This window comes from Haliotis rufescens, unplaced genomic scaffold (assembly GCF_023055435.1).
Source record: "Haliotis rufescens isolate VD_foot unplaced genomic scaffold, xgHalRufe1.0.p SCAF_11, whole genome shotgun sequence".
In the NCBI taxonomy this organism is placed as follows: Eukaryota; Metazoa; Mollusca; class Gastropoda; order Lepetellida; family Haliotidae; genus Haliotis; species Haliotis rufescens.
The window spans coordinates 41,255,776-41,282,190 of NW_025963791.1; the positions used below are offsets into that span (position 1 = coordinate 41,255,776).

Sequence of the window (26,415 nt, forward strand, 5' to 3'; positions counted from 1 at the left end):
CACACCAACATGACATGCATGTGCAACATCACTTGTTGGACTAGAAAAACATTCGCCATGACTGGGAAGCCCACCCCAACAACCCATCAGGTGACTGCTAACCCTAACAGGAGAATCATTTTTGGCCATAGATAACCATTACAAGACTGGACCCCTTAGACACACGGGACACCACGTGACCTTCCCAGATCCGTTGGACCATGTATCACTACTAGCACAGGACAGATTCATAGGCTACGTCACCTGAAAGAACCACCACCGCTACCTCTACAACTACTAATAAGGTGAGGTGAGGAACCGTTTACCCGCTGAAGGTATTCGCGCTAGAGGACCAGATCGAGATGTCATTTTGCCGGACCTGCACCGTTGGATGCGACGTCAGTGGTGTCAAGGTCACTGAGTATGGCCACAACTGCGATTAGTGACGAGTCACGTTTTATGCTTCGCAGTGCTTATGTTTGACGTCGTGTTTACAGGCGTCTCAGGGAGCATTATGCACGAATTAACTGCATACAGGAAGTGGACAGATTTGGTGGTGGCAGTGTGGTCATGTGGGCTGCCACCTCATACACTGGTAGGAAAGATTTAGTCAAAGTCATAGGGAATTTAACAGCACGTTACACTGATGAGATTCTCCGGCCACACGCCCTTCACATAAAACAACAAGCGAACGTCATTTTCCAACAAGACAACGCCCGGGGATTTATGAGATGCACTGGATCAAGACTGCAGGCCTGTCAGCAACAACCACGGAAACTCAGACAGTTGACACAAGCACTGCAGGCAGAGTGCGTGAACATTCCCCAGGCCACAATTCGGGATCTGATTGCTTCCATGGGATGACGATGACAGAAAGTTTTGGACTCTAATAGTGGCCATACAAGATATTGAGAACAGATGACCTTCACCTTGAAAATCTACTGTTCCATGTGTGCCATATGGAACCTGGGCCAATGGCAATGATTTTGAACACTCGATTACCATCTGTTGATTATTCATATTATATATAAAATATACATGAAAAATCAATTTTGCGTTTCCTTTTTTGTGTGGAGAATATGTTACAAAATAGAACCGTGGTCTTTGAAGCCCTTGCGACTCAACATGATAAGTCATAATAAGCTCACTCACTCACTCACTCACTCATTACAGTACCAATACCTACATGGATGAAGATGCGACCCGTGAATATCCGGGTAGAGAATAGGTCTTCAGCAACCCAACCTTGCCGTAACAGGCGACTAACGGGATCGGGTGGTCAGGCTTGCTGATTTGGTTGGATCGTTGTTCACAATATCATTCACTGGATTGTGTGGTCCATGGTCCAGACACCGTAATATAGGCCGCCGTAATATAGTTGGAATATTGCGGAGCAAACAGCAAACTATCAAGACTATTGTTATAGGTGATCGGGTGAACCTTTACAAACATTATACTTATTTGGGGATATGTTTTCAATAAAAAATCACTTGACTGCTTCGCGGATTATTTGCCTGTATTGAACACTTTTGTGTTAACATTCACAAACTGCACCCAATCTGTCCCTAAAAGCTGTCTCCGTGCTCACCAATAGAATGTATGTGAACACTTCAGGCACCATCGCCTTCATGCTCCTGTGCTCCCTGTAGGGGCCTGTTGAGAATGGTTCCTCTGCAGCCACAATCGACAAGAAAAAATTTGATCACTTCCTGGAGAAATCATGAAATAATTTCCCTTACTATAATCACCTTTGAATAAAAATTAACAGACGAAAACGTGAATATGTCCTCTTTCTGTGGGCTTGTTTGTGATTGTCGTATATCAGTGTTGGGGAAATTGACAAGAAACACAAGTAAAGGTAGATACAATCAAAAGATTATCAATTTTAATCTAAAATAACGTATACCGTTATGATCATTATGTAAAATTGGCAATGCTTGTTATCTCTATATAATTCGATCAAGTGCATTTGATGACCATATGACGTATTAATACAATGTAATCATTAAATATATAGTATGTACTGATGTTGTACTCCCAGCTAAAACATGGAATTGGAAATCCACCAGCCACTTGAAAGTGATCATGACATCCGAATTCCATTTTGAAAAATATCCGCAGTTTATCAACACTAGCCGCCCGTGTCCGACACATCCTTCCGGATGGGAGGAAGAACCCTCTTCCTCAATAGTCCCAGCTCCCTCTTCCTGTTCTCTACGGCCGCCATCTTCCTGTAGAGCTTCTCCGACCGGTTCAACTGACGCAGGATCTGCTGCTGGCTCTTCCTCTCAGCCGCTCGTCGCCTCTTCTCCTCCTCCTTCCGAGCGGTCTTCCTCCGGAGATCCAGGTGTTCCTCCTTGTGTATGCCAGCAATAATCATCTTCTCCTCTCGAGACCACAGGCTCTTCTTGTGAGAGCTGAACAGAACGCGACGTCGGGCTTGTCCCCTCGGTTTGTCGGCGACTAGAGGGACCTCGAATGCCACGCCCCCCTGTCTTCGAAGTGTCGGAATTATTCCCTCCTCTTGCAACTGTTTCATGACTTCCTCTTCGGTAGCGCGTGGAGCTTTGAGAAATCCCTGTAAAATTATCTTTTCTAGTTTGTCGTCCATGTTGGGAGCTGTCTTATTCTTTCTGGGTCGGTTTAGAAGAGCTGAGAATTTAGCGCCCATTGATGAAGACACCAGTGCCTGTTACAAGCACGTCATCCTCGTGTGGCACCAACATGAAACTGGGGAGTACCGTGACGTAACAGTAGTATGACGTCATCCTTCTGTGTCCCGCTTTGATTGGTATCTGGTTGTATTAATTTATTCATAAACGTAAGCGTAGACGAATATCAGCCTTTCAAAACAAAACATGCATTTTTTTCTAATGTGTTGCATGAATGTAAAATGATATCATGTAATAGAAATAGAAATCCCGCATTTAGTAATTTCGTGAGGGCGATCACGAACGTTACACTAGACCACCCGACATTTTATTTAATTATGTTTGCAGTTTTCTCCCCTTCAAGTGTAATATAATGTAAGGATATAATCGGGGGGAAAATGGTTTAACTCATAACTGAAATTAGGACGGTGATGTTTGGAACGTTGGCGGTGATATTTATCACAAACGAGACCACGCGGCATTGCATTTGATTATGTTTGCAGTTATCTCCCCTCAAAGTGTAATATAATGTAAGGTATTTATAATGTAAGGAAAGAAAAAAAGAAAAAATGGTTTCACTTGTAACTGAAATTAAGGCGGTAATATTTGGATCGTAAAACATTTACATAGTCTGACCGAATTCAAGTTATTGCCCGACTGTTTTGGTGGAGAGAATTTGATGAAACGTAACATTGACACACTGCAAGTACGCGTGAATGTGCGGAGAACGCTTGATATACTCAGAAGACGACTAACACATCTCACGAACAAAATAACGCCGCCATAGAAAAACGGAAAAGAAAGTTATCTGCTTGTTTATAAAATAAACAATATTGCCTGGTTAAAATATAGAGTTGGAGCATTTGATTTCTCTATTTTCACGGTGCCGTGGCCTCGATCTCATGCCAGTATCAAGACCATTGGTGGACACTGCATACGTCCACCGCTGAACCTATGACATCCAATTGACAAAAAAATTAGGTTGAGTGCCAAAATTTGTATTAAAGCAGTACTTAACAAATGGTGTCTAATATGTTATACAGAATATATACAATACACAACAGAATCAGGAATGGACAGGCAAGTATATAAGGTGTGCGCGCTCGCGTGCGTGCATGCGTGCGCGCACACACACACACCCGCCCGCATGCACACACACCTCTGTGTATACAAACAGCCATATCCATGATCAATCTCACAAGGTCACTTATTTAATTGTTCCCTACGGCACAGACACAATTTCTGCGTCAGACCTTGCTTCGTCAGCACATCATTAGTTCACAACATGAAGATATGGGATGGTTTCTTTATTCGGTATTGAGAAAAGCAATCCTCATGAGAGTTTACAAAATGTCGCCACAAGAAGCCAAACACACGTCCTGGTGCCGATGTTCTTCAGTATTGTCGGACTAATCCAATTTCTTCATTACTCGGCGCTTATTAGACTGATATAATTTTAGTCTGGGAAAGGAAAATATTTTTTAAAGTATTAGAATGTTTTAAATATATAATCATGATAATATAAATGGGTTTGAATATTTATGTTTTCTGGTTTGTACGAGAGACTGCATACATGAGTTGTTTGATTTCTGCTTTCAGACAACAAAATCATATATAATATAGATACCTATATCTGTGCTGCACCCTCGATTATATCGAGTGCATAATACGTGCATCATAATAGAACGTATGGAGATGTCCACAGCAACCTCTATGTGCATTTCGTAAGAGGCGACTAAATGGTCGACCATGCTCGTTGACTTCGTTGATGCATGTCATCGTATCCAATTTGTTGCGTGGAACGATGCTTATGTAATCAATCGCTAGATTGTCTGGTCCAGACTCGATTATTTTGCAGGCCGTAGTCATTATAGATGGATTTTTCCGAGTGCGCCGTTAAAAACAACCACATCAAACATATTTCAATCCGCATAACTCCTTTAGACTCGTAAAATTTATACAGAATAAACGAGAGCTTTTGTCTCGTCACAAAACGTGTTTCAATCAATTATATATTCCTGTATTTCCTATTTGGAACCTAAAATTCCTTATTTCGCTTTGTCATTTGGTTCAGCAAGTCCTTTGCGGAATCGTTCTAAAATTAGACATTAGAAATGTCGTAGTCACGTGATAGTTACTAAATATAGTCCTCAACAAGGCTTCCCCAGTAAATACAAAGATGGCGAAGTGCGAGGTTAGCACTTCTCATCACGGGAGATAGTTTTGCTTTTACGTGACGTTACACATGTGTTGGCCAAGCATTTCTGTTTCCCAATCGCGTCGTCCTGAATTTAGGAACCCCAGTCAGACCTAATTGGTAATTTTGATCATGTTTACTGTAATAAAATGAAGGCCAAAGGCAAAGTTTGACATGTTTATTTGTTTACGTCCGACCCAAACAACAGAACAGCAATTCAGCAAAAGTATGAATCAGAGTGTGCGTGTCGGACGTAGCCCTCATGTCATTATGTTTTTCGATGTGATATTTTTATCAGAGTATTGACTAGATAATACATTTCTTCAATAAATACAGAATGAAAATAATAAGTTGGCTTTCAATGGGCAACGCGAAGCTGTAAAATAAGACCCGTTGTGTAGCAGTCATCCTGACAAGACATTGATTATGATGGCAATACTATTTACTTAATTTGAAAGCAGATGTTTTAATATATCTAACATGATTAATAGCATTAAAATGTCAATGTTGAATGTTACTATTTTCCGTTCTTTATGTTCTAGATGAGAAATAAAAAGGTGGACTTACTTTAATCGGAAGAAAGCAGTGACACAATGATGGCATCCGCGGCAACAGGACTAGGTGCTCAGAGATCTGCCATTTTGATTGAAGCTGAACCCATAGCAGGACCATCCAGTATGGATGATGATATGGAAGAAGGGGAGGTGGCCGAGGAGAAGAAGGCAGGCTTCCATGTCAACACAAGACTCATCCCCAAGGCTCTGCTCGAAGAACACTCAGAGCTAGAAGGTCTGGGACTTGGTGTCTTCAACCAGCAGGATTTCGAAGATGGTAGGTGGACATTAGTATTAAAGGATATACAAAACCAGGTGACTCTGTATTGTGGTATAAACCAAAGTGTGTTAACACATGATAAAAAGAGCATGATGTTATTGGAACACTGGGAAGAGATGACATTTATGATAAGATAACTACTTACATTGCTTACTAGTGTTGATTTTTATCCCTCATATTGTTAACTTTATTCATTTAATCGTGGTTATAATTTTCAAAAGCAATTTGTGAGACACAACCTTTCTGCAAACCAATTACATGAATTCCAGCAAATCGTGTCAATGACTACAAGTAAAATTGTACTGTAACCTAATAATTAGAAGTTACTCAAAGAAACTGAGTGATACTAATTTGAGTCATCAGTACGGAAAGTGCAAACTCTTTGAGGAGTATATACGCATGATGAGCTAATATCGTCCCATGTAATGATGCTTCTGTCTGTATGCAGGTGTGATGGCCCAGGCGGACCAGGCTATGGCGTTGCAGGAAGAGGAGAGGTTACGTCGAATTCTTACGAAAGAGATGACAGCCGTTGAGGACGACTTCAAGTGAGTGCTGTGTTTTGTATTGTTTTATTCTTTTTTTACATTATTTTCATCACTGAAATTGATGCTGTGGATGAAAATTATAAATATGAATAACTTATGATTTTGACATGATTCCAGAATGGCCAATCAGGAATTGACTCACATCAATAAAGTGATGGAATCAATGCCTCAGTCCATTGAGGGAGTCAGTCGAGATGTGAGGCACACAATAGAAGCTATTAAGAAACAGAGAGACAATAAGGTAAAATGTCCCTTTTCAATAGCATTGTCTTGAGAGATAACTTCTTAACATGCTTAAAGCCAGGAAGTAATCTCTGTCTTGGTATGTAAAAGGATATTACATAGGATGATAGCTGGATGTAAATCTCACATTGTAATGCATATTTTGTTTTCATGGTGATAGCTGAAGCATCTGAAAAAGTTGGAATCAAGGAAGAGCGTATTGCAGACTAAGATGGACAATGTCAAGATTGATGCAGGTGTGCTGGTAGCGCCACTCGGACAACAAGGTAGCTGGTTATCACACTGTGGCAATGGTTTAATGAAATAGCTGGAAGCTGCTGAAACCAGTGGTAGAATAAAACTCAACTCACTGACCTGAGCATTCTGTTTTGGGATTGAGTTTAAGAAAGAATATCTCCTTGGTTATGGACACAGGCTATGGATGTTAACTTGGTTAATTCTCTTTGGTGAAACCAATCAGCATCGGTAAAGGAAAAGGACATTCTCGTGCATCTTCATTGATTTTAAGAAAAACTAACCATATTTCAATGTTGTATTGGCTCTTTCAGGAGAAGATCTTGAAGCAGGTTTGACATCTGGAAAAAAGAGAGAATCGGAGAGAGACAGGATGATAAGACTTGGTCACATGACTCCCTTTGGAACAATTATCAAGAACAAGAAACAAGCCAAACCTAAACAGCGAACAACCACTTCAAAGGATGGTGCAAGCAAGACAAAACATAAACTGTCTGCCAATGGTAAATCAGGTGTGAACCACAGTGTTGACGGTCAGTCTCCTGTGAAGAAGAGGAAGAGTGAGAAGTCTAACCTGTTTGATGCGAGGGACCATAAGTTGTATGATCGGGAGACTGACTACACTCAAGCAAGGTACCAACGTCGAGGGAGAAGGAGTTATGGGAATGGAGAAGCATCATTTGGAGATGAAGAGAGTGACCGGGATGGCAGCGGTGATGAATGGCAGCCATCAGAGCAGGCCATTGAGGAGGAGGATGATGCACTAGGTAGTGTATGAAATGTCAAAAGCAATATGATAGTGAAACCTTTTGGACTGTCCATTTTAATTTGCTTTTAAGATACATAAATCAGATATGCTGCTCTGAGTTCTTTGCTTGCTTGCACAAAGAATTTAGAAACCTCGATGCTGATTGGTTAATCATAAAGTTCACCTGACCCTGTGGAGGGTGTGTAAGACTTCAGCATGTTGTGGTTGTGTTATTTGAATACCTACATACGACAACTGATGACAATCTTGGGGTATAAGGACTAGGCCATGGGGATTTGATTATTTAAAGCTGTGTTGCATTAGACATGTGTTTTTCCAAACTGTAAGTGATATATTTTTACCCAAAGTGCATATTGGTTGCTTATTAAGGTTTGCCTTTCTTCATTATATTAACTGGACATGCTAGAGGCAGGATACTTCAATCTGGTCTGAGGTTGTAGTTAGCACGTATTTCATGTAATTTCGCCAAGTTTCACCTGTGGAGGAATGTAATGATTTCTTGGGCCTTCTGGGAGTGGTGAAGGGGCTGATTCTGTTTGTACTTTTCAAGTACTCACAAATTCTAATCTACTTTTCATCTCACTTCACTTTTCCAAGAAACTGGGCAGCAGCAGTAGTACTTTAACAGACGCTTCTCAGAGGGGTGATGGGAACTTGGATATAACGTCACATTCCAAGATTATTGGACTTGCATGTGTGTGTGGGGCTTGTACTACTTGGGACTAAAGCTAGTTTTATAGTGCTAGCCCACTGAGATACCATGCCACAGTTTAACACGAATTATCCACTCAGACACAGTAGTCTGACTCCAAGCAGACTGGTCCTTGTTTCACCACCTTAATGCTGAGCTCCAGGCAGGGTGACAAGTACTATCGTTTAATGTCTTTTGGTATGACTCGACCAGGGGTCGAACCACTCGAGCCACCAACCTTCCATCTGACCATGGAGACAGTCTTCTTCTCAAATAGGATACTGTACATGGGTTGAGTATAACCTTGTCAACAGTTTTCTTACAGTGTTTTATGGTTTCTAAACTGCTTGTTGCAGAGCTATTAGAGAGGAGGAAGGAACGGAAGGCGTTTCTACCAGAGAGGCATGTTCCCCCGGCATATGTTGATGGTGTCGCGAAGCGGCAGATAATGAAGGTGAAGAAAGACACCAGCATCCACAAGGCCAAGGATGATGGGGATGAGAGATTCTACCAGAGGAGACTGAAGTATGTGTGTTTATCTCACTGTATATGTTAAAACTTTGAGTCCAGTTTTGTTTCCAATTCTTTTGACAGGTGGCTTCGCGTGTTAGAAGATAATTAATGATGTGCAGTGAGTCAACCGTTACAAGCAAAGTTTGAAACAAACTTGCAAATCCTTGAAAAATCCATAGAATATTCTTTATGCTGGAAATGACAGTAAAAGGAAGAAGATCTGAGCTGATTTTGTCATAGTCTGAAGTCTGAACAGGGAATACCAGAGGACTCTAGTATGGCTTGGTATAGTACACATGTAGAGGTTGACGCATTTATTCATTCACTGATGTGTGAACAAGGAATACCAGAGGACTCTAGTATGGTTTGGTATAGTACACATGTAGAGGTTGACGCATTTATTCATTCACTGATTTCTGAACAGGGAATACCAGAGGACTGAGCTGCTGAAGAAGTTTGAGCGCGAGTCAAAGATGGATGCGAGAGGGGACGATGACAATGACTCGGAGGAGGACGAGGAATTTGAGGGAGGACTCCAAGTGCCAGGATGTATCTGGAAAAACCTCTACCAGTACGTTAATAAATGTTTTTGGACTTCTGTTACAGGAATAACATGTGGAATATTTCACTAGATCAAGTATATTTACAAAAATATTTTCTTATGTCATTTAGAAATCAGTTTTCAATTCTTTCATTTATTGAGTTTTGTGTGGCTTGTGTAGTTATGCTTTGACTCTGACTCTCCCAGGTACCAGAGAGTGGGGGTGCGATGGTTGTGGGAGCTCCACTGCCAGGAGGCTGGTGGTATTGTTGGCGATGAGATGGGACTTGGCAAAACCATTCAGACTATTGCATTCCTGGCAGCTCTCAAATACAGCAAACTGCGCAACAAAAACTTTCCGTAAGTGAATGTCGGATAATCAACCCTGAATTTAACGAAGACAGTTGTAGCAAATAGTCAGAAAGGACCCTCCAATAATTATCATTGTAACATATATTGATGACGTGAGTGATGACAAATACTATTTTTCATGTGAATTATGAACATAGGGCATAACATGCTGATATTGAGGGCCCAGTGGAGACTGCTGATCAGTACGGAGGCTACATGCTGTCACAGTATCCTCATTTATGTCGAATGTGCTGTATGACCAACTGGTTCTGCCTGCAGATATTCGGGCCTGGGACCATGTGTGATTGTATGTCCAGCGACTGTGATGCATCAGTGGGTGAAGGAGTTTCACAAATGGTGGCCTCCATTCCGGGTGGCAATTCTGCACTCATCTGGTTCGTACAGTGGCAAGGAGGTGAGTACACACAGTAGGACATTGTGATACCATTTCATGAACTTCAATAGTTCAAATTCAGTCACCCCACCCCAGAATCCCTTCTTAACACTTGGCAAGCATTAACTAATTCAGAATGAACAGTTGTACATCAGGAATAAGACTACTGGAAAAGTGTTTATGATATATTTCAAGAAAAAACATTGTACATAAGTAACATATCAATAAACAGAGTGAATGACTAGTGAATTGTGTTATGCTCAATAGAACTGTCTATTTATTGTCTGACAAATGTTTTGTGTGGCAGCGTGACTTGGTGTACGGGGTGGTGCGGAACCAGGGGGTGCTGGTCACCTCCTTCAGCACCCTGGTCATCCACCAGGACGTCGTCCTGCCCTACAACTGGCACTACGTCTTCCTGGACGAGGGACACAAGATACGCAACCCAGATGCTCAGATCACGCTCGCCTGTAAACAGGTGGGGCAACAGTTTGGATAAACCAGGGATCAGCTTGAGTTTGATACCAGGGAAATATATAGAGGATCAGTAGCTATTTCCTCAAGTCTAGTTACTATGCATTGAAGTCTAAACTAAATGGCCTGGTGACTAGTGGGATTTCATACCTGGTATCCATCCAGGAATAAACAGATGAACAATTTACACGCCGTCCCAAACGTGACCAGTTCAGGACTATAATGATATTATATAGGAATAATGGCAATCTTACTTTTAGACATCTTTTTTTAATTGAGTCAAGAACTGTTTTGAAAATTATGATGTTAAACTTGAAGATTAATATTGCTTGATTGTGCGGGACTGAATTGTTTACTCTGGCGTGTGTTTCATCTAGTTCCGCACGCCGCACCGAGTCATCCTCTCCGGCTCCCCCATACAGAACCACTTGAAGGAGCTGTGGTCACTGTTTGACTTCATCTTCCCCGGCAAGCTGGGCATGCTCCCCGACTTCTTGCAGCACTTCTCCGTGCCCATAGTGCAGGGAGGCTATGCCAACGCCACCCAGGTCCAGGTAACAGCAGTCTTGGGTTTAAGGACATACTTGTATTCATGGCTAGGACTGCACGGTATGACCGGTGTACTGCTTCACTCAATACGCCTTTCAAACGCTACTTATGGCAATGTGTCCTGGGATCTGGGTACCAATTGGGTAAATGAAATCTAACAAGTTTTGTTTTATTTGTATATTTTGACTGAAATATTCATTAAAAAACGATGTTTCCCTTCAAAAGTGATTGCCAAAACAAATTGATTTTTCTTTCACATTGTTATATTTTCTGTATCCATGGTTACAAAATGGCTGCAACTGACCATGCTGACTTTGACATCATTGGCACCACTTTGGTTTACAATAAACGTAAATAGCTCTCAATATATAGCAACACAGATACTTGAAGCTTATGAGCAAGAGAAGAGCAAGGGAAACTTGTGCTAAATTAGTGATGTCACTAGGTAATTACATTAAGTAATACGTTACCACTGTTATACCGAGGCTGTTGTCTCCCACAACTGCTGCTATAGCGAAATCTACCACAGAGATCTCAATTACCTCATGCAGCATGTGCGTAGCCACCTAGCTGCCATGTGACACCCTTCGCTCTTGTCTCCTTCGTCTGCTTAGCAAGACGTGTTTTCTCCTGCTGAAGCGTTCCTTGAAGATTTGGTGATATTTATTATAGTTTATTCTCTAATAAACTGTGCTTTTATGGGGCGTTGCGGTAGCTACGCTTGGTTATAATTTTCCCGGCAAACGGAAAAAATTTCCCGCCCTTTTTTCTATATATCGCGGTACTTGTCATGTACGCTGAACGGAACAAAATGCACTCACTAACCTTTATGATTATTCGTGTTCTCTATATCAGATGTCATTTATTCTATCTAACAATGCATATTTTACTGATAAAAGTTCGTTATTTACATTAGTAGCGCCGAGTAAAAGCCGGGCCTCGCGCTCTGTTTGACAAGGGAGAGAACTCCATCGTATCGCGGTACAGAGAAAAGTTGTTTATGGAGGTCCGAATTGGACAAAAAGAGGACATAATTCTACCAACCACTTGGTATGATCATGACAGACATCAGTGATTTGTCCAGACAAGTGCAAAGACAGCACAAGTAAAATTCTAAATGTGTTATCAGCAATAGGTATTCAATGCATATTTACCGAAAAGTAAGAGAAAAATATTTTCATAAGTCAACATCATAATATCAGAAATGATATTTTAAGATTGTTTAAAAAAACTTGGATGACAATAATTTGTCACAAAATGGAAAAATGTTAAAAGTCAACAATAAATATATAAAAAGCACTCCTAGTATGCCCAAAGTATGTATTTATGTTTTGGTTACTAGTGAAGAACGTATTTCTAAGTTTGGCATTATGGCCCTTATGATCTCCCAATAGATTCTGGGCACAGAGCGGGAATAAATGTGCGGACTACGTAACTTCCGTTACCTCATTAGTCGCCATGAATATGCAGATGATCTAGTTCAGGTCGATAGAGAAAGTTTACTTGGGGAACTGCGGGTTGTATCGTTGGCCATTGATAGATGGGGGTAAGGCAATATTACAACAGATGCCAGAAATATGTATCAACGGATTAATAACTCCTTACTTACAGCAGACGGAACATTCCGAGGAAATTGAAATTGTTTACGAAGTGAGCACTTCCTGGTTACTGATTTGCATTAATAGACAGCCGCTAAGAGGCGTGTCCCGCGTGAACTATCGGAAATCACAAATGCCGCGATACGATGAATGCCGCGGTACCATGGGGTCCGAGTATACTTGCGGGGTTCGCGTATGCACGTTGTGTTTTACGTTTCCCCTGTTCTTGTATGTTTTGGGGGTTAACATAACTTATGTTTTAGTCTGTTTTCAGTCGTACAATTGGGTATCTCATACCTCTAGTCGCACGTTAAAAGGAAGCCAGAAGCTGGAATGTAAACAATAAACTTGTTTCCGTCCGGTTGCGCACGCACCTCCCGATGACATGCCACAAATCTCTCAGCGCGCCTCTGAGCTGGTCGCTCGAGAAGGACTTTCGCGATAGACTGCTAGTTTGTATTCTACTAGTACTTATCGTGTGTTTACAGTTGTTGTTCTAATACAGTAATAATAATATGTCTTACCTGTAGACTCCTGGAATGTAATCCTTGGTAATCCATTGTTTGGGTTCAACACGTGTTTCACTTGATTATACACGTGGCAACATGTCGGGCATTTGTGCCTCGTGTCAAGGAAAACTGTCTATAGTAGATCCTCACAAGTATTGTCCTTCCTGCATAAATAAGGACGGGTTTTCAACGTGTTCGTGGAATAAACGTTGTAAAGAATGTGAGCATTTGTCAACTTTAACTTGTATCTTCGTGCGTTGGCGAAGCGGGCTACTGACCAGCGCTACAAGCAGAGGAGGTCATCGGGTGGATCCTTGGACTCTGCACCCCCTACATCTGGCCCTGGGGGTGGCGCGTCGGCCACACCCAAGAAATCAGTTGAAAAAGACCCGCCTCAGTCAACTTATGTTTTCGACAAGACACGTGACCGTTCGCCTGCTGATGTTACTACCCGCACGACTGATCTTCGTCAATCGGTTGATCGAGAGCGTCACTCAGCCACCCCCGTTACGACGGGACCGGGTGGTGACGAGGACCACGAGGGGACTACGGTCCCAAGTCGGTCCGTCTCTCGTCCTACCTACGACGTGCGGGTCGACAGTGAACACAGATCCCTCTCTAGAAGTCGTTCCCGTTCACGGGACGACAGGTCGAGTGCCTCGTCGAGAGACAGTAAACGACACGAGGACGTTCGTCGCCTTCGAGGTCGTCGGGAGTTCGATTCGGACGATAACTACGATGGGGATCGTAGTACTTCTACAGTTGGAGATCGTAGCCCTCGCCCCCACGGGGACGTGCGACGCTCTCGAAGGGAGTTTTTGGGAGATCAGCGTCGTAGAGATAATGATCGATCGTCACCCTCGTCTCACTTTCATATCGACCCGGCTTTGATAGGCCAGATGACGGCGGCGGTACTCGCCTTGACGGCGTCGACCGAGAAGGGTTCGACTACGTCGGAGGTCCATGGACCATCGTCCTGTACACCGGTTCCTTCATCTATGCCTACACATTCGACGTCGACGATGGATTGTGACGACAGCGTCGTAGAGATAATGACCGATCGGCACCCTCGTCTCACTTTCATATCGACCCGGCTTTGATAGCCCAGATCACGACGGCGGTACTCGCCTCGACAGCGTCGACCAAGAAGGATTCGACTACGTCGGAGGTCCATGGACCATCGACCAGTACACCAGTACCTTCATCTACATCCACACAATCGACGTCTCCTCCCGATGTCTTCAGAGCCATGGCTCACGATATGGACCAGAACTTGCCTCTGCTCTGCCGGGGCAGAGTTTCAGCAAACCACCTGTTCGATCGCGTTACCCGATCTCTGGCATGCCGTTTTCGTCACTCATGAGAAGGGACTTGGATTGGGGGCTACTCTTCAAGAAACTAGCGCCCTCCAAGATTCTTGTAGTAGACAGGCATTGGGGATCCATGGACACTGCTGTTCGTCTCCAGCTACAACCGCTTGCTATGCTGTCGACAGCGAGCCAGCGGGGGAGGTAGTGAGGTCCCTTTTCCCCGCCGTCACCGTCGTCGGAGCCTACTACCTTTAGACGAGCTACCGGTAGGGGGAAGACTTCATCACACGGATCATGAAGACGGTCGTAGAATGGCTCCATCGGCAGGCGATCAGGGTCGCCTTCTACCTAGACGAGCCGTCTCCTACGGGCGACAGGCTCACTAAAATACCGGAATTGCAGAAAATTCTACGTGTCTTCATGGTTGAAGATGAGTCACATTAATTCCGACTGCCGGCCTGGGACCTCGATATCGTTCTGCGCTACCTGTCTAGTTAGACTTACGAGCCTCTCGATCAGGTCGCCTTCGACATTGTCTCAGACAAGAAGTACTGCTCGTATTTTTTAGTTACCTTGTATACTGCGAGTTGCTCTGTAACTAAATTATATACCGTCCACACTTCGATCGCAATTCAACTGTCGTGTGCAGTTGTCATGTCGCATCGATAATTTGTTGTGTGTCGAAGAGCATTAACCATGCTGTTTTAGTTACCTTGTATACTGCGAGTTGCTTTGTAACTAAACTATACGTCGACCACTTTGATCTCAGTTCAACTGACGCGTGCAGTTGTCCTGTCGCATCGATAATTAGTAGTGTGTCGAAGAGCATTAAACATGCTGTTTTAGTTACCTTGCCTACGACGAGTCGTTCTGTAACTACATTATAAGCCGACCACGTTTCGATCGCACCTCAACTGACGTGTGCAGTTGTCCTGTCGCATCGATACTTACTTGTGGGTCGAAGAGCATTAAACATGTTGTTTTAGTTACCTTGTATACTGCGAGTTGCTCTGTAACTAAACTATACGTCGACCACTTCGATCTCAGTTCAACTGACGCGTGCAGTTGTCCTGTCGCATCGATAATTAGTAGTGTGTCGAAGAGCATTAAACATGCTGTTTTAGTTACCTTGCCTACGACGAGTCGTTCTGTAACTACATTATAAGCCGACCACGTTTCGATCGCACCTCAACTGAAGTGTGCAGTTGTCCTGTCGCATCGATACTTACTTGTGGGTCGAAGAGCATTAAACATGCTGTTTTAGTTACCTTGTATACTGCGAGTTGCTCTGTAACTAAACTATACGTCGACCACTTCGATCGCAGTTCAACTGACGCGTGCAGTTGTCCTGTCGCATCGATAACTAGTTGTGTGTCGATGAGCATTAACCATGCTGTGCGTTCGTGATAAACAATTTGTCTCGTCCGTGCATCTGGTCGAATGTTCTATTGTCACTACAGGGGTGAGGAACTTGGTACATTCGACGTGACAGAGGTCACTTCTGGATTACTTTCCCGACCCTCCTTCCAGTGTTCCGTCGAATTCTACCCAATTGTATGACTGAAAACAGACTAAAACATGGGTTTTTCAGATTAAAAACGATGTTTTATTGGTCTGTTTTCAGTCGTACGTTCCCACCCAGCCATCCCCACTGGAAAGTAATCCAGTCCAGTCCTGCTTGATGGCTTATTCTTCGAGATTTGTGGCATGTCATCGGGAGGTGCGCGCGCAACCAGACGGAAACAAGTTTATTGTTTACATTCCAGCTTCTGGCTTCCTTTTAACGTGCGACTAGAGGTATGAGATACCCAATTGTACGACTGAAAACAGACCAATAAAACATCGTTTTTAATCTGAAAAACCCATTTCTTTAATAAAAGTTATATGTGTATGTTATATGTTCACATTGCTCGTTTATTTTCTTGTGAAAATGCTTGTTTGTGAATCATTGTGGTGCGTGCGTTGTAACCATGTTTTGTTCTTTGTTTATAGCAAACAATCAATGTCTGACATGTCTGACAGTCTCCACCCCCTCTACCCCTGCTCCTCGGAGTTGTGGGGTGTGCAGAAAGTTTTTGTCGTCCCGGGATCCCCACGATCGTTGCCTGCGGTGCAGGGTTCCTTGCGGGGACACCCGGTGCACCCTGTGCGAAGGTCTGGGGCCTGCGGAGTTTGAGCGGCATGTACGTACAGTCCGTCTCCACCCCTGTGGTGGCCGGTTCGTCCGGTCGGGGTCCCCGTGCGGGTACCACCTCCTCGGCTGCGGCAGATCCCCTTGCGGCCCTCGGGCTTTCTGGGGATTCTGTCGCCGCATTGTTGTCGAAACTTGTGGACTCCAAGCTGGCGGCCTTATAGCAAGATAGGCCACTGGCTGTTCCGTCCCCGGCCTCTTCGGTGGCCGCGGGTTCGGACGCGGGGTCCACCGGTACGGCGGCGGCTGCCGTGGTTACCGGTCCTTCCCCCGAACCGTTGCTTCCGCTATCGGTTAAGGACCGCGTGGCCATGGTGTATGACCTCTTCGACGACATGCCAAAGCCCCTGCCGATACCGCGGGGAATCCACGGTTCCGTGGGTCTGAGGTATACGACGAGACGTCTGACAAGGCTTTCCCGGCATCAACCTTGCTGCGCGGGATTAAGCCTTCTTTGGAGAAGGCCTTCACGGCTGCCTCCGGTCGGGGTCTCCCGTTACCTCCCCCGTCGTGGAGAAAAGGGTCTTCCCCAGTACATGACCTTGCCTTTCCCGAGGCTGGTCCTTCTGCGGAAGCCCATGTGGAGCGTTTGGGGGTCCGTGCCCTACCGGTTGCCACGGTACCACAAGGTACCTTGCAACAGCTGGACACCCTCACTCGACACTCCATGCTGGCAACACATACCTGGCTGCAGCGGCCAGTCTGGTCGAAGGTTCTCCTATGGACCGAGACCAGCGCATTTACAACTGCTTGCTCGGTTTGAATGCTTCCCTGGAGTACGTTGCCGGGGCTTCGGCCTTTGTTTCCGTCACGTGCCATTTTCTTCGGCGCCAGTCGTATCTGGTTGCTTCAGGGTTGGACGCTGCCAATCAGGAGGTGCTCCTTTCGCAGCCTTGGTCTGCTCGGACCCTGTTTAATAACAAGATCCCTGGGGTTCTGAAGGAACAACAGGCCGCTGTGTCTGCCGAGGCCTCTCGGCACACACTGGATCTTGTGGGGTCCTTGCATAGGCGCCTGGGTGCCGCTCCGAAGCGGAGCACGCCCCAGGATGCTGCGTCCGGCAGGCCTAAGGGGTCGGGTCCTTCTTCCTCCGGGAAGAAGCCCCGCTCTGAGGGCTCCGGTAAGGGTTCTCAGCAGCCCTTTCGCGGGAAGAAGGGGAACTGGGGGAAGCCCAAGTCGTCTAAGGACGGCAAGGGCCCCTCCAGGTGACTCTCATTGGAGGGGTTCGTATGCCGACAGCGCCAACTTCGGTTGGCCCGTAGGCGAACCCGAGTCACTTGGCCCTGGACAGTTGCGCCTGTCGCAGCCTGTCCGGCCCCCCTCTCTTTCCCCAGTGGGAGCCAGACTCCAGACTTACTGGGAGAATTGGGAACAAGTGTTCGACGACCCGTGGGTGGTCAACACGATTCGGTACGGCTATCGGCTCGATCTCAAAGCGAATCCGCCGCTCACCGTTGCCCCGTCGGCAGGTTTCTATTCGGAAACCGATCTTCCCTTCCTCGCCGATGCCATCGGCAGGTTGGTGGAGAAGAGGGCAGTTCGGGAGTTAGCTCTACCAGAAACAACACCGGGGTTTTACTCCAGGATATTTCTCGTTCCCAAGAAGGACAGTGCCGAACTCAGAATGATTCACAACTTGAAATCGTTCAACGAGTTCTACCTGCGCAAGCCGCCCAAGTTCAGAATGTTGAGCTTGACGGACCTGAAAGCACTGATCATGCCGGCCGACTGGCTAGCTTCATTCGACCTGAAGGATGCTTATCTGCATGTTCCGATTCACTCGGATCATCACAAGTATCTCAGGTTTGTCTTTCAAGGCAGGCACTACGAGTGGGTTGTACTCCCATTCGGTCTTTCATCCGCTCCCTGGCTGTTCACCCGGTTAACCACCCCCATAGTGGGGTTCCTCCACCGGAGGGGTGTCCGGTACTTCGCGTACCTGGACGACTCGCTAGTAGCAAATCGAATGAGGGACACCCTGTCACGCCATCTCGTTTTCGCACGTCGGCTCTTGGAGCAATTGGGGTGGATTGTCAATCTCCCCAAGAGCGAGTTAACCTCTTCTCAGAACTTGCAGTTCATCGGAGGTTGGTTCAACACGGTGTCCCATCGCCTATTTGTCCCCCCAGACCGGTGGCACAAAATTCAGGCGATGATTGCCAAAGTCTTAGCGGTGCAACAGACTGTTCACTTTTGGGAACAGCTGTTAGGGCTACTTGTATCAGCCCAGGACTGCACCGAACGGGGTCGTCTCAAACTCCGTCCGCTGCAACGTTTTTTAATCCAGTTGTTAGCAACGGAGGTGAACAGTGCGACCGTCGCCCTCCCGGATCGGCTCCGACCGCATCTGGAGTGGTGGACGCTCCCTTACAATGTCTTATCAGGAGTCTCTATGCGGCCCTACTGGGCCACCTTGAACCTGTATACAGAGGCCTCTCTAGTGGGCTTTGGCGCCCATCTAGAGGGGGAGGTGAGCTCGGGGCTGTGGTGCGTAGACGAACTAGGTCTTCACATCAATTGTCTCGAGTTCAAGGCAGTGATCAACGCAGTCAATCACTGGAAGCATCGTCTCGTCGACGCCCGGCTCATGCTGGCGACCGACAACACGACGGTAGCGTCCTATGTGAACACGTTCACTTTGAGTTTTCCGCTCTGGTGGACAGTGTCCCGTGCCAGATACGCGCCCGTCACATCCCAGGTGTGCGGAACGTACTGGCCGATGCTCTATCGAGGCCTCAGGATCCGAGCCCCACAGAGTGGATGCTGAACCCAGTAGTGTTTCAGTGGCTGTGCGAACGTTTGGGTCGTCCGATGGTCGACCTGTTCGCAAAACGGTTCAACAATCAACTCCCGTTGTTTGTATCACCAGTCCCGGACCCGAGGGCCATCGATCACGATGCTCTCGCATTAGACTGGACGGGCTTGGACGCTTATGCTTACCCGCCGACAGCGTTGATACCACACATTCTAAGCCGGCTTCGAGGAGTTCGCTGTCGAATGTTACTGATCGCGCCCATGTGGCCGAACAGATCGTGGTACCCCGACTTGCTGACCCAGGTCACGCAGTCGCCACTCCCACTGCCTGTGAGACCGGATCTCTTGATCCACCCTCACACCCGTCAGCTTCATCCAAACGCAGGGCAGTTCAATCTGCACGCGTGGATGTTGTCACCGAGCGTCTGAGGTTTTTCTCGCCGGGCGTCTCGGGCATACGTTAGTATGCATCGTGATTCTACCCAGAAGGTGTATAATGCACGTTGGGTTATTTTCACGAAGTGGTGTTGTAAACATCACATTCATTCGCCAGATAAGGTATCTGTGCAGGATATTGCTCGTTTCATGTCTCACTTGCGAGAGACCCGGAAACTCTCCGGGGGTTCCATTGCCAACTATGTCTCGTCCGTTGCTACGGTACGGGACGTTGCTATGGGTACCAGACTCTCCAAAGAGCTGGTGATACGGGGTATTATCAAGGGTTTCAAACAGCACGATCTTAAGAAGGGCCGCCTTCGGGCACCGGCCTGGGATCTTTCCCTAGTGTTGCAATCACTTACGGAAGCTCCGTATGAACCCTTGCATAGTGCTTCGTTCCGGCATGTGACTTGGAAAACAGCATTTCTCCTCTCCTTTGCCACGGCGGCACGTGTATTCATGCACTCGATGTCGCCAAGGTACGATTCGATAGGGGTGACGAAGGAGCGGTCCGCCTTGGCCTGCTCATGGGCTTCGTCGCCAAGAATCAGAGAGTCGGGCAAACGGAGAGAGAATTCACTGTAAGATCCCTCAAAGAAATCTTACCATCCTGCTGATACTGAGGACAGAGCGCTGTGTCCGGTTAGGGCCCTTAAGTATTATCTTAAGGCTTCGAATGAACGTAGACAAGGGCGTGACCGTCTGTTCATATCCTGTAACCCTAATCGCACGGTTGACATAACTCGCAACTCAATTGTGGCTTCGTTCTGTCATCAATCTGGCGTACCGGTCTCGGGGGTTACCGGTAGCGGGGTCAAACCCGCACGAGATCAGGGCGCTAGCGGCAACATTTGCCCTACACTCGAATATCTCTGTTCACAGAATATTACGAGGTTGTTACTGGCGTTCTGACTCGGTTTTTGCCAATCATTACCTCAGAAAGGTTTCTGATGAAGACGTGGAGGGGGTGCACCGTCTTGGGCCGCTGATCGCGGCACAAGCGGTCATCTAGGGGGTGTGTCCAGTGCAATTCTAAATTCCGCAGTCGTCAGTCCTTGCACGGTGGTCAATCTGGGTCGTCTCCAATGTTCCCACGCCGTGGGTACAGGAGTGGGGGTCCTGCAAACCAGCGCACTCACACCACAGGTGAGGCGGCTTTTTGTGTGTTTTGTCCTTATTTGTATTTTGACAATTATGCATTTAATTGTCTGTCGTGTATTCCAACCTTGCGATACATGCTTACGAATACTGGAATTAGGTCACGCGCCTAATGCATACTTTAAGTAGGCTTGCTCTGGGATATACGGTCTGAAGGAAATTAATTTCCCTCTTTTCGACTGTTTAACCTGATCTATGATTTAGCTCACGCGGATACAGTGTTCTCATCCGCTGCGGCGATGAAATACCTATCCAGTGGGGCCGTTTGGAGTCACCAATCATTTTGGCAATGACGATTGAGCCTTACGGTATGCGCTTGACAGTGCTTTGGTATTCCTATAGGGTAACGCCTAGCTAGGTGCATGCGCATGGAGTGCTTCCGCTAGCAGTCAGGATTCGGGTTGTAGGTGCTCCCCACCGCCTACTGTGGTAGTCAGCCTCGGTATAACAGTGGTAACGTATTACTTAATGTAATTTGTAGAATTTTCCTATTCGGAATATTTTATAAGTGATACGTTACCACTGGGCTGCTGCCCGCCCGTCCGTCCCCCGAGCACTTGCTCTCGCAGTAGACAAGAGTGAAGGGTGTCACATGGCAGCTAGGTGGCTACGCACGTGCTGCATGAGGTAATTGAGATCTCTGTGGTAGATTTCGCTATAGCAGCAGTTGTGGGAGACAACAGTCTCAGTATAACAGTGGTAACGTTTTACTTATGGAATATTCCGAATAGGAAAATTCTACAAGATTATAACTATCTAAATAATGCTGTAATGGCACATGGGTCCAGGGTATATATATATATATACAAATGAAGCCTGTCGGCATGGCCAGGCTCCATACACAGGTAAAATATTGTTACTGCCACTGGGACCCGTGAAGATCCGGGGTAGATTAGGTCTTCAGCAACCCATGCATGTCGTATGAGGCGACAAACGAGATCGGGTGGTCAGACTCGCTGACTTGTTTGATGCATGTCATTGTATCCCAATTGCGTGGATTGATGCTCATAATATCAACCACTGGATTGCCTTGTCAAGACTCGATTATTTACAGACAGCCTTCATATAGCTGGAATATTGCTGAGTGCGGCATTAATCAACAAACAACAAACATTGCCTCTGGACCAACTTGTCAGGATTTCTTCAGCCCAAAATAGACTATGCGTTTTAACATTCTAGCGAACATGATACAGTTGTCCATCTGATACAGGTGGAGACCGCCTACAAGTGTGCCACCGTTTTGAGAGATACGATCAATCCGTTCCTGCTGCGCAGAATGAAAGCTGATGTCAAAGTAGGCCTGAATCTACCTCAGAAGAATGAACAGGTAATTGGGGCACTTTCAATGTTAAATACAGATCAGTATGATCAGACATGTTTGTGGTGGAGATTTTGCTGTTGCTAACGTTGCTGCTGCTGTTGTTCACGTTGCTGCTGCTGTTGTTCACGTTGCTGCTGCTGCTGTTGTTGCCCAGGTGCTGTTCTGCCGGCTGACGGAGGAGCAGAGGGAAGTGTATCAGGAGTACCTCGACTCCCGGGAATGTCAGGCCATCCTCTCCGGCAAGTACAAGGTCGGTCACAGTGCAGCTGCACTCAATCTACACACTGTTAGAAAGCAATTATAGTAACATGTAGTATTTTGTTTATCAAACTATCTTGAATGACTTGTTCACAAACAGCTTTTACAATTACAAGTACAGTCACTAAGCAAGACTGAGTCGTGTAAACTATAAATCAAGAAACTTACTCTAATACCTCAAACCATGGGACTCTAGTAACTCCATACATCAGGGTCCTGCTACTATATTTTATTCATCACTATTTGACCACACCAAGTCACATGAGTTGATCACTTAGATTCGGTCTTAAAAGCTCATTGTACAATAGTGAGTGAGTATGGTTTTACGCCACTTTCAGCAATATTACAGCGGGGAAAACAGAAATGGGCTTCACACATTGTACCCATGACGGGAATCGAACCCAGGTCTTGGCGTGACGAGCAAACGCTTTAACCACTAGGCTAATCGATCGCCCCCATTGTACAATAAGGACACAGCGTTTATGTTGTCAAGATTAAACGCACCCAATAGTGTCAGAATGCAGTCATGCTAATGATGGTATCATTACCCAAATGCAACCCTGTCATTCTCTTCTGTAAGTTTCATGTTTTCAGAACTTATTTTCAGATATTTGCTGGTCTGATCACACTGCGGAAGGTGTGTAATCATCCTGACCTGTCCACAGGTGGGCCCCGGATCCTGGTGGGCGAGGACACTCATGGGGATGAGACGCTGGACTATGGCTTCTACAAACGATCAGGGAAGATGATGGTGGTGGAGGCGCTTCTGAAGCTGTGGCAGAAGCAAGAACACAGGGTCTTGCTGTTCAGTCAGAGTAGAACGGTGGGTGGGACACAGTCTTGTTGTTCAGTCAGTGTAGAACGGTGGGTGGGACACAGTCTTGCTGTTCAGTCAGAGTAGAACGGTGGGTGGGACCCAGTCTTGCTGTTCAGTCAGTGTAGAACGGTGGGTGGGACTGTAGGCAGGGACACAGTCTTGTTGTTCAGTCAGAAGAATGGTGGGTTGGACTGGAGGCAGGGACACAGTCTTGCTGTTCAGTCAGTAGAACGGTGGGTGGAACACAGTCTTGCTGTTCAGTCAGTAGAACACTGGGCGGGACTGGAGGCAGGGACACAGTCTTGCTGTTCAGTCAGTAGAACGGTGGGTGGGACACAGTCTTGCTGTTCAGTCAGTAGAACGGTGGGTGGGACACAGTCTTGCTGTTCAGTCAGAGTAGAACGGTGGGTGGGACCCAGTCTTGCTGTTCAGTCAGTGTAGAACGGTGGGTGGGACTGTAGGCAGGGACACAGTCTTGTTGTTCAGTCAGTAGAATGGTGGGTGGGACTGGAGGCAGGGACACAGTCTTGCTGTTCAGTCAATAGAACGGTGAGTGGGATACAGTCTTGCTGTTCAGTCAGTAGAACACTGGGTGGGACTGGAGGCAGGGACACAGTCTTGCTGTTCAGTCAGTAGAATGGTGGGTGGGACACAGTCTTGCTGTTCAGTCAGTAGAACGGTGGGTTGGACTGGAGGTAGGGTCACAGTCTTGCTGTTCAGTCTGTAGAACGGTGGGTGGGACACAGTCTTGCTGCTCAGTCAGTGTAGAACGGTGGTTGGGACTGGAGGCAGGGACACAGTCTTGTTGTTCAGTCAGTAGAACGGTGGGTGGGACACAGTCTTGCTGTTCAGTCTTTAGAACGGTGGGTTGGACACAGTCTTTCTGTTCAGTCAGTAGATCGGTGGGTAGGACCCAGTCTTGCTGTTCAGTCAGTAGAACGGTGGGTGGGACTGGAGGCAGGGACACAGTCTTGCTGTTCAGTCAGTAGAATGGTTGGTGGGACTGGAGGCAGGGACACAGTCTTGCTGTTCAGTCAGTAGAACGGTGGATGGGACTGGAGGCAGGGACACAGTCTTGCTGTTCAGTCAGTAGAATGGTTGGTGGGACTGGAGGCAGGGACACAGTCTTGCTGTTCAGTCAGTAGAACGGTGGGTGGGACACAGTCTTGCTGTTCAGTCAGTAGAACGGTTGGTTGGACTGGAGGCAGGGACACAGTCTTGCTGTTCAGTCAGTAGAATGGTTGGTGGGACTGGAGGCAGGGACACAGTCTTGCTGTTCAGTCAGTAGAACGGTGGATGGGACTGGAGGCAGGGACACAGTCTTGCTGTTCAGTCAGTATAAGGATGGGTGGGACTGTATGTCAGGGGAGCATTATGGTATGCAGAATCCCTGATATCAGGCTGAGAGAGAACTGGACTGTTATTTTTACGTTACGTTGGGGATTTAAGAGGTGCAGACTGAATAATAGGATATATATCCCTGATACTTTCTTAGTTTGTAATATTCTGTTTCTACCATGTGTTTTGATAAATGTGCAGCATGTGTCATCACTGACCTCTGATGTGGACACATGTATGTTGTTCAGTTGCAGAGTTTGTTATGCTGAAGTAAGTTCTTATGTTTAGATGCTGGACATCATGGAGTTTTTTGTTCAGAAGCATATGTATTCCTACCTCCGTATGGATGGGACCACACCCATTTCTTCCCGGCAGCAGCTCATTGACCAGTTCAATAAGGTAGTTACGTCATGCAGTGAAACGCTGAACCTATAATGCCTGTCTGCGTGTGGAGTGTTCATGAACGAAGAATGCCTGTCTGTGTGTAGAGGGTGCATGAAAGATGAATGCGTGTGGAGGGTGCATGAACAAAGAATGAGTGTGGAGGGTGCATGAACGAAGAATGTCTGTCTGTGTGTGGAGGGTGCATGAACAAAGAATGCCTGTCTGCGTGCGGAGGGTGCATGAACGAAGAATGCCTGTCTGTGTGCGGAGGGTGCATGAACGAAGAATGCCTGTCTGTGTGTAGAGGGTGCATGAACGAAGAATGCCTGTCTGCGTGCGGAGGGTGCATGAACGAAGAATGCCTGTCTGCATGTGGAGGGTGCATGAACGAAGAATGCCTGTCTGTGTGCGGAGGGTGCATGAACGAAGAATGCCTGTCTGTGTGTAGAGGGTGCATGAACGAAGATTGCCTGTCTGCGTGCGGAGGGTGCATGAACGAAGAATGCCTGTCTGTGTGTAGAGGGTGCATGAACGAAGAATGCCTGTCTGCGTGCGGAGGGTGCATGAACGAAGAATGCCTGTCTGCATGTGGAGGGTGCATGAACGAAGAATGCCTGTCTGTGTGCGGAGGGTGCATGAACGAAGAATGCCTGTCTGTGTGTAGAGGGTGCATGAACGAAGAATGCCTGTCTGCGTGCGGAGGGTGCATGAACGAAGAATGCCTGTCTGCATGTGGAGGGTGCATGAACGAAGAATGCCTGTCTGCGTGTGGAGGGTGCATGAACAAGTGCCTGTCTGCGTGTGGAGGGTGCATGAACGACGAGTGCCTGTCTGTGTGTGGAGGGTGCATGAACGAACAGGCACATGTTCATATTTCTCAGTGGGCAGAATATTTTGACCCTTTCATAAATCGTAATGTTATTGTGCAAGAACAAGAATGAATCTGCACTCCCCGCCATAGAATGCTGGCAAGTTGTGTTTGGAGGAGAGGATGCCGACATTGCAAGTCACTTTTTTATCAGCACAAATACTTTGTTAAGAGACCTGTATGATAAAGCATTTTATGTATTTTTTTGTCAAACATAACAATTGCTTACTCTTGCCGTGCTAGGATCCATCCATCTATGTGTTTCTGCTGACAACGCGAGTCGGGGGTCTGGGTGTGAATTTGACTGGAGCGAACCGTGTGATAATCTTTGACCCGGACTGGAACCCCAGCACCGACACCCAGGCTCGTGAGAGGGCGTGGAGGATCGGACAGAAGAAGCAGGTCACCATCTACAGGCTTCTCACATCTGGCACCATCGAGGAGAAAATATACCACAGGTAAAGATGCACTGCTTGATGGGATTTTGTTAACATTAAGAAAAG

The 26,415-nt window shown here is 46.3% G+C and overlaps 1 protein-coding gene across 1 annotated transcript in view; it reads left to right on the forward strand.

Moving 5' to 3' along the window:
- The first annotated feature begins 4,812 nt into the window (after positions 1-4,812).
- The window catches only part of LOC124142294 (DNA excision repair protein ERCC-6-like), a 29,908-nt gene continuing 8,305 nt past the window's right edge, over positions 4,813-26,415 (forward strand). Inside the window, exons 1-17 of the mRNA XM_046510689.2 lie at positions 4,813-4,947; positions 5,370-5,658; positions 6,110-6,209; positions 6,327-6,450; positions 6,613-6,718; positions 7,001-7,453; positions 8,503-8,671; positions 9,084-9,230; positions 9,408-9,560; positions 9,831-9,966; positions 10,253-10,423; positions 10,797-10,973; positions 22,137-22,253; positions 22,402-22,497; positions 23,113-23,328; positions 24,949-25,059; positions 26,156-26,370. Of these exons, the coding sequence (XP_046366645.2) occupies positions 5,421-5,658; positions 6,110-6,209; positions 6,327-6,450; positions 6,613-6,718; positions 7,001-7,453; positions 8,503-8,671; positions 9,084-9,230; positions 9,408-9,560; positions 9,831-9,966; positions 10,253-10,423; positions 10,797-10,973; positions 22,137-22,253; positions 22,402-22,497; positions 23,113-23,328; positions 24,949-25,059; positions 26,156-26,370 (2,729 nt within the window). The 5' untranslated portion in view covers positions 4,813-4,947; positions 5,370-5,420. The remainder of the gene's footprint in view (positions 4,948-5,369; positions 5,659-6,109; positions 6,210-6,326; positions 6,451-6,612; positions 6,719-7,000; positions 7,454-8,502; positions 8,672-9,083; positions 9,231-9,407; positions 9,561-9,830; positions 9,967-10,252; positions 10,424-10,796; positions 10,974-22,136; positions 22,254-22,401; positions 22,498-23,112; positions 23,329-24,948; positions 25,060-26,155; positions 26,371-26,415) is intronic.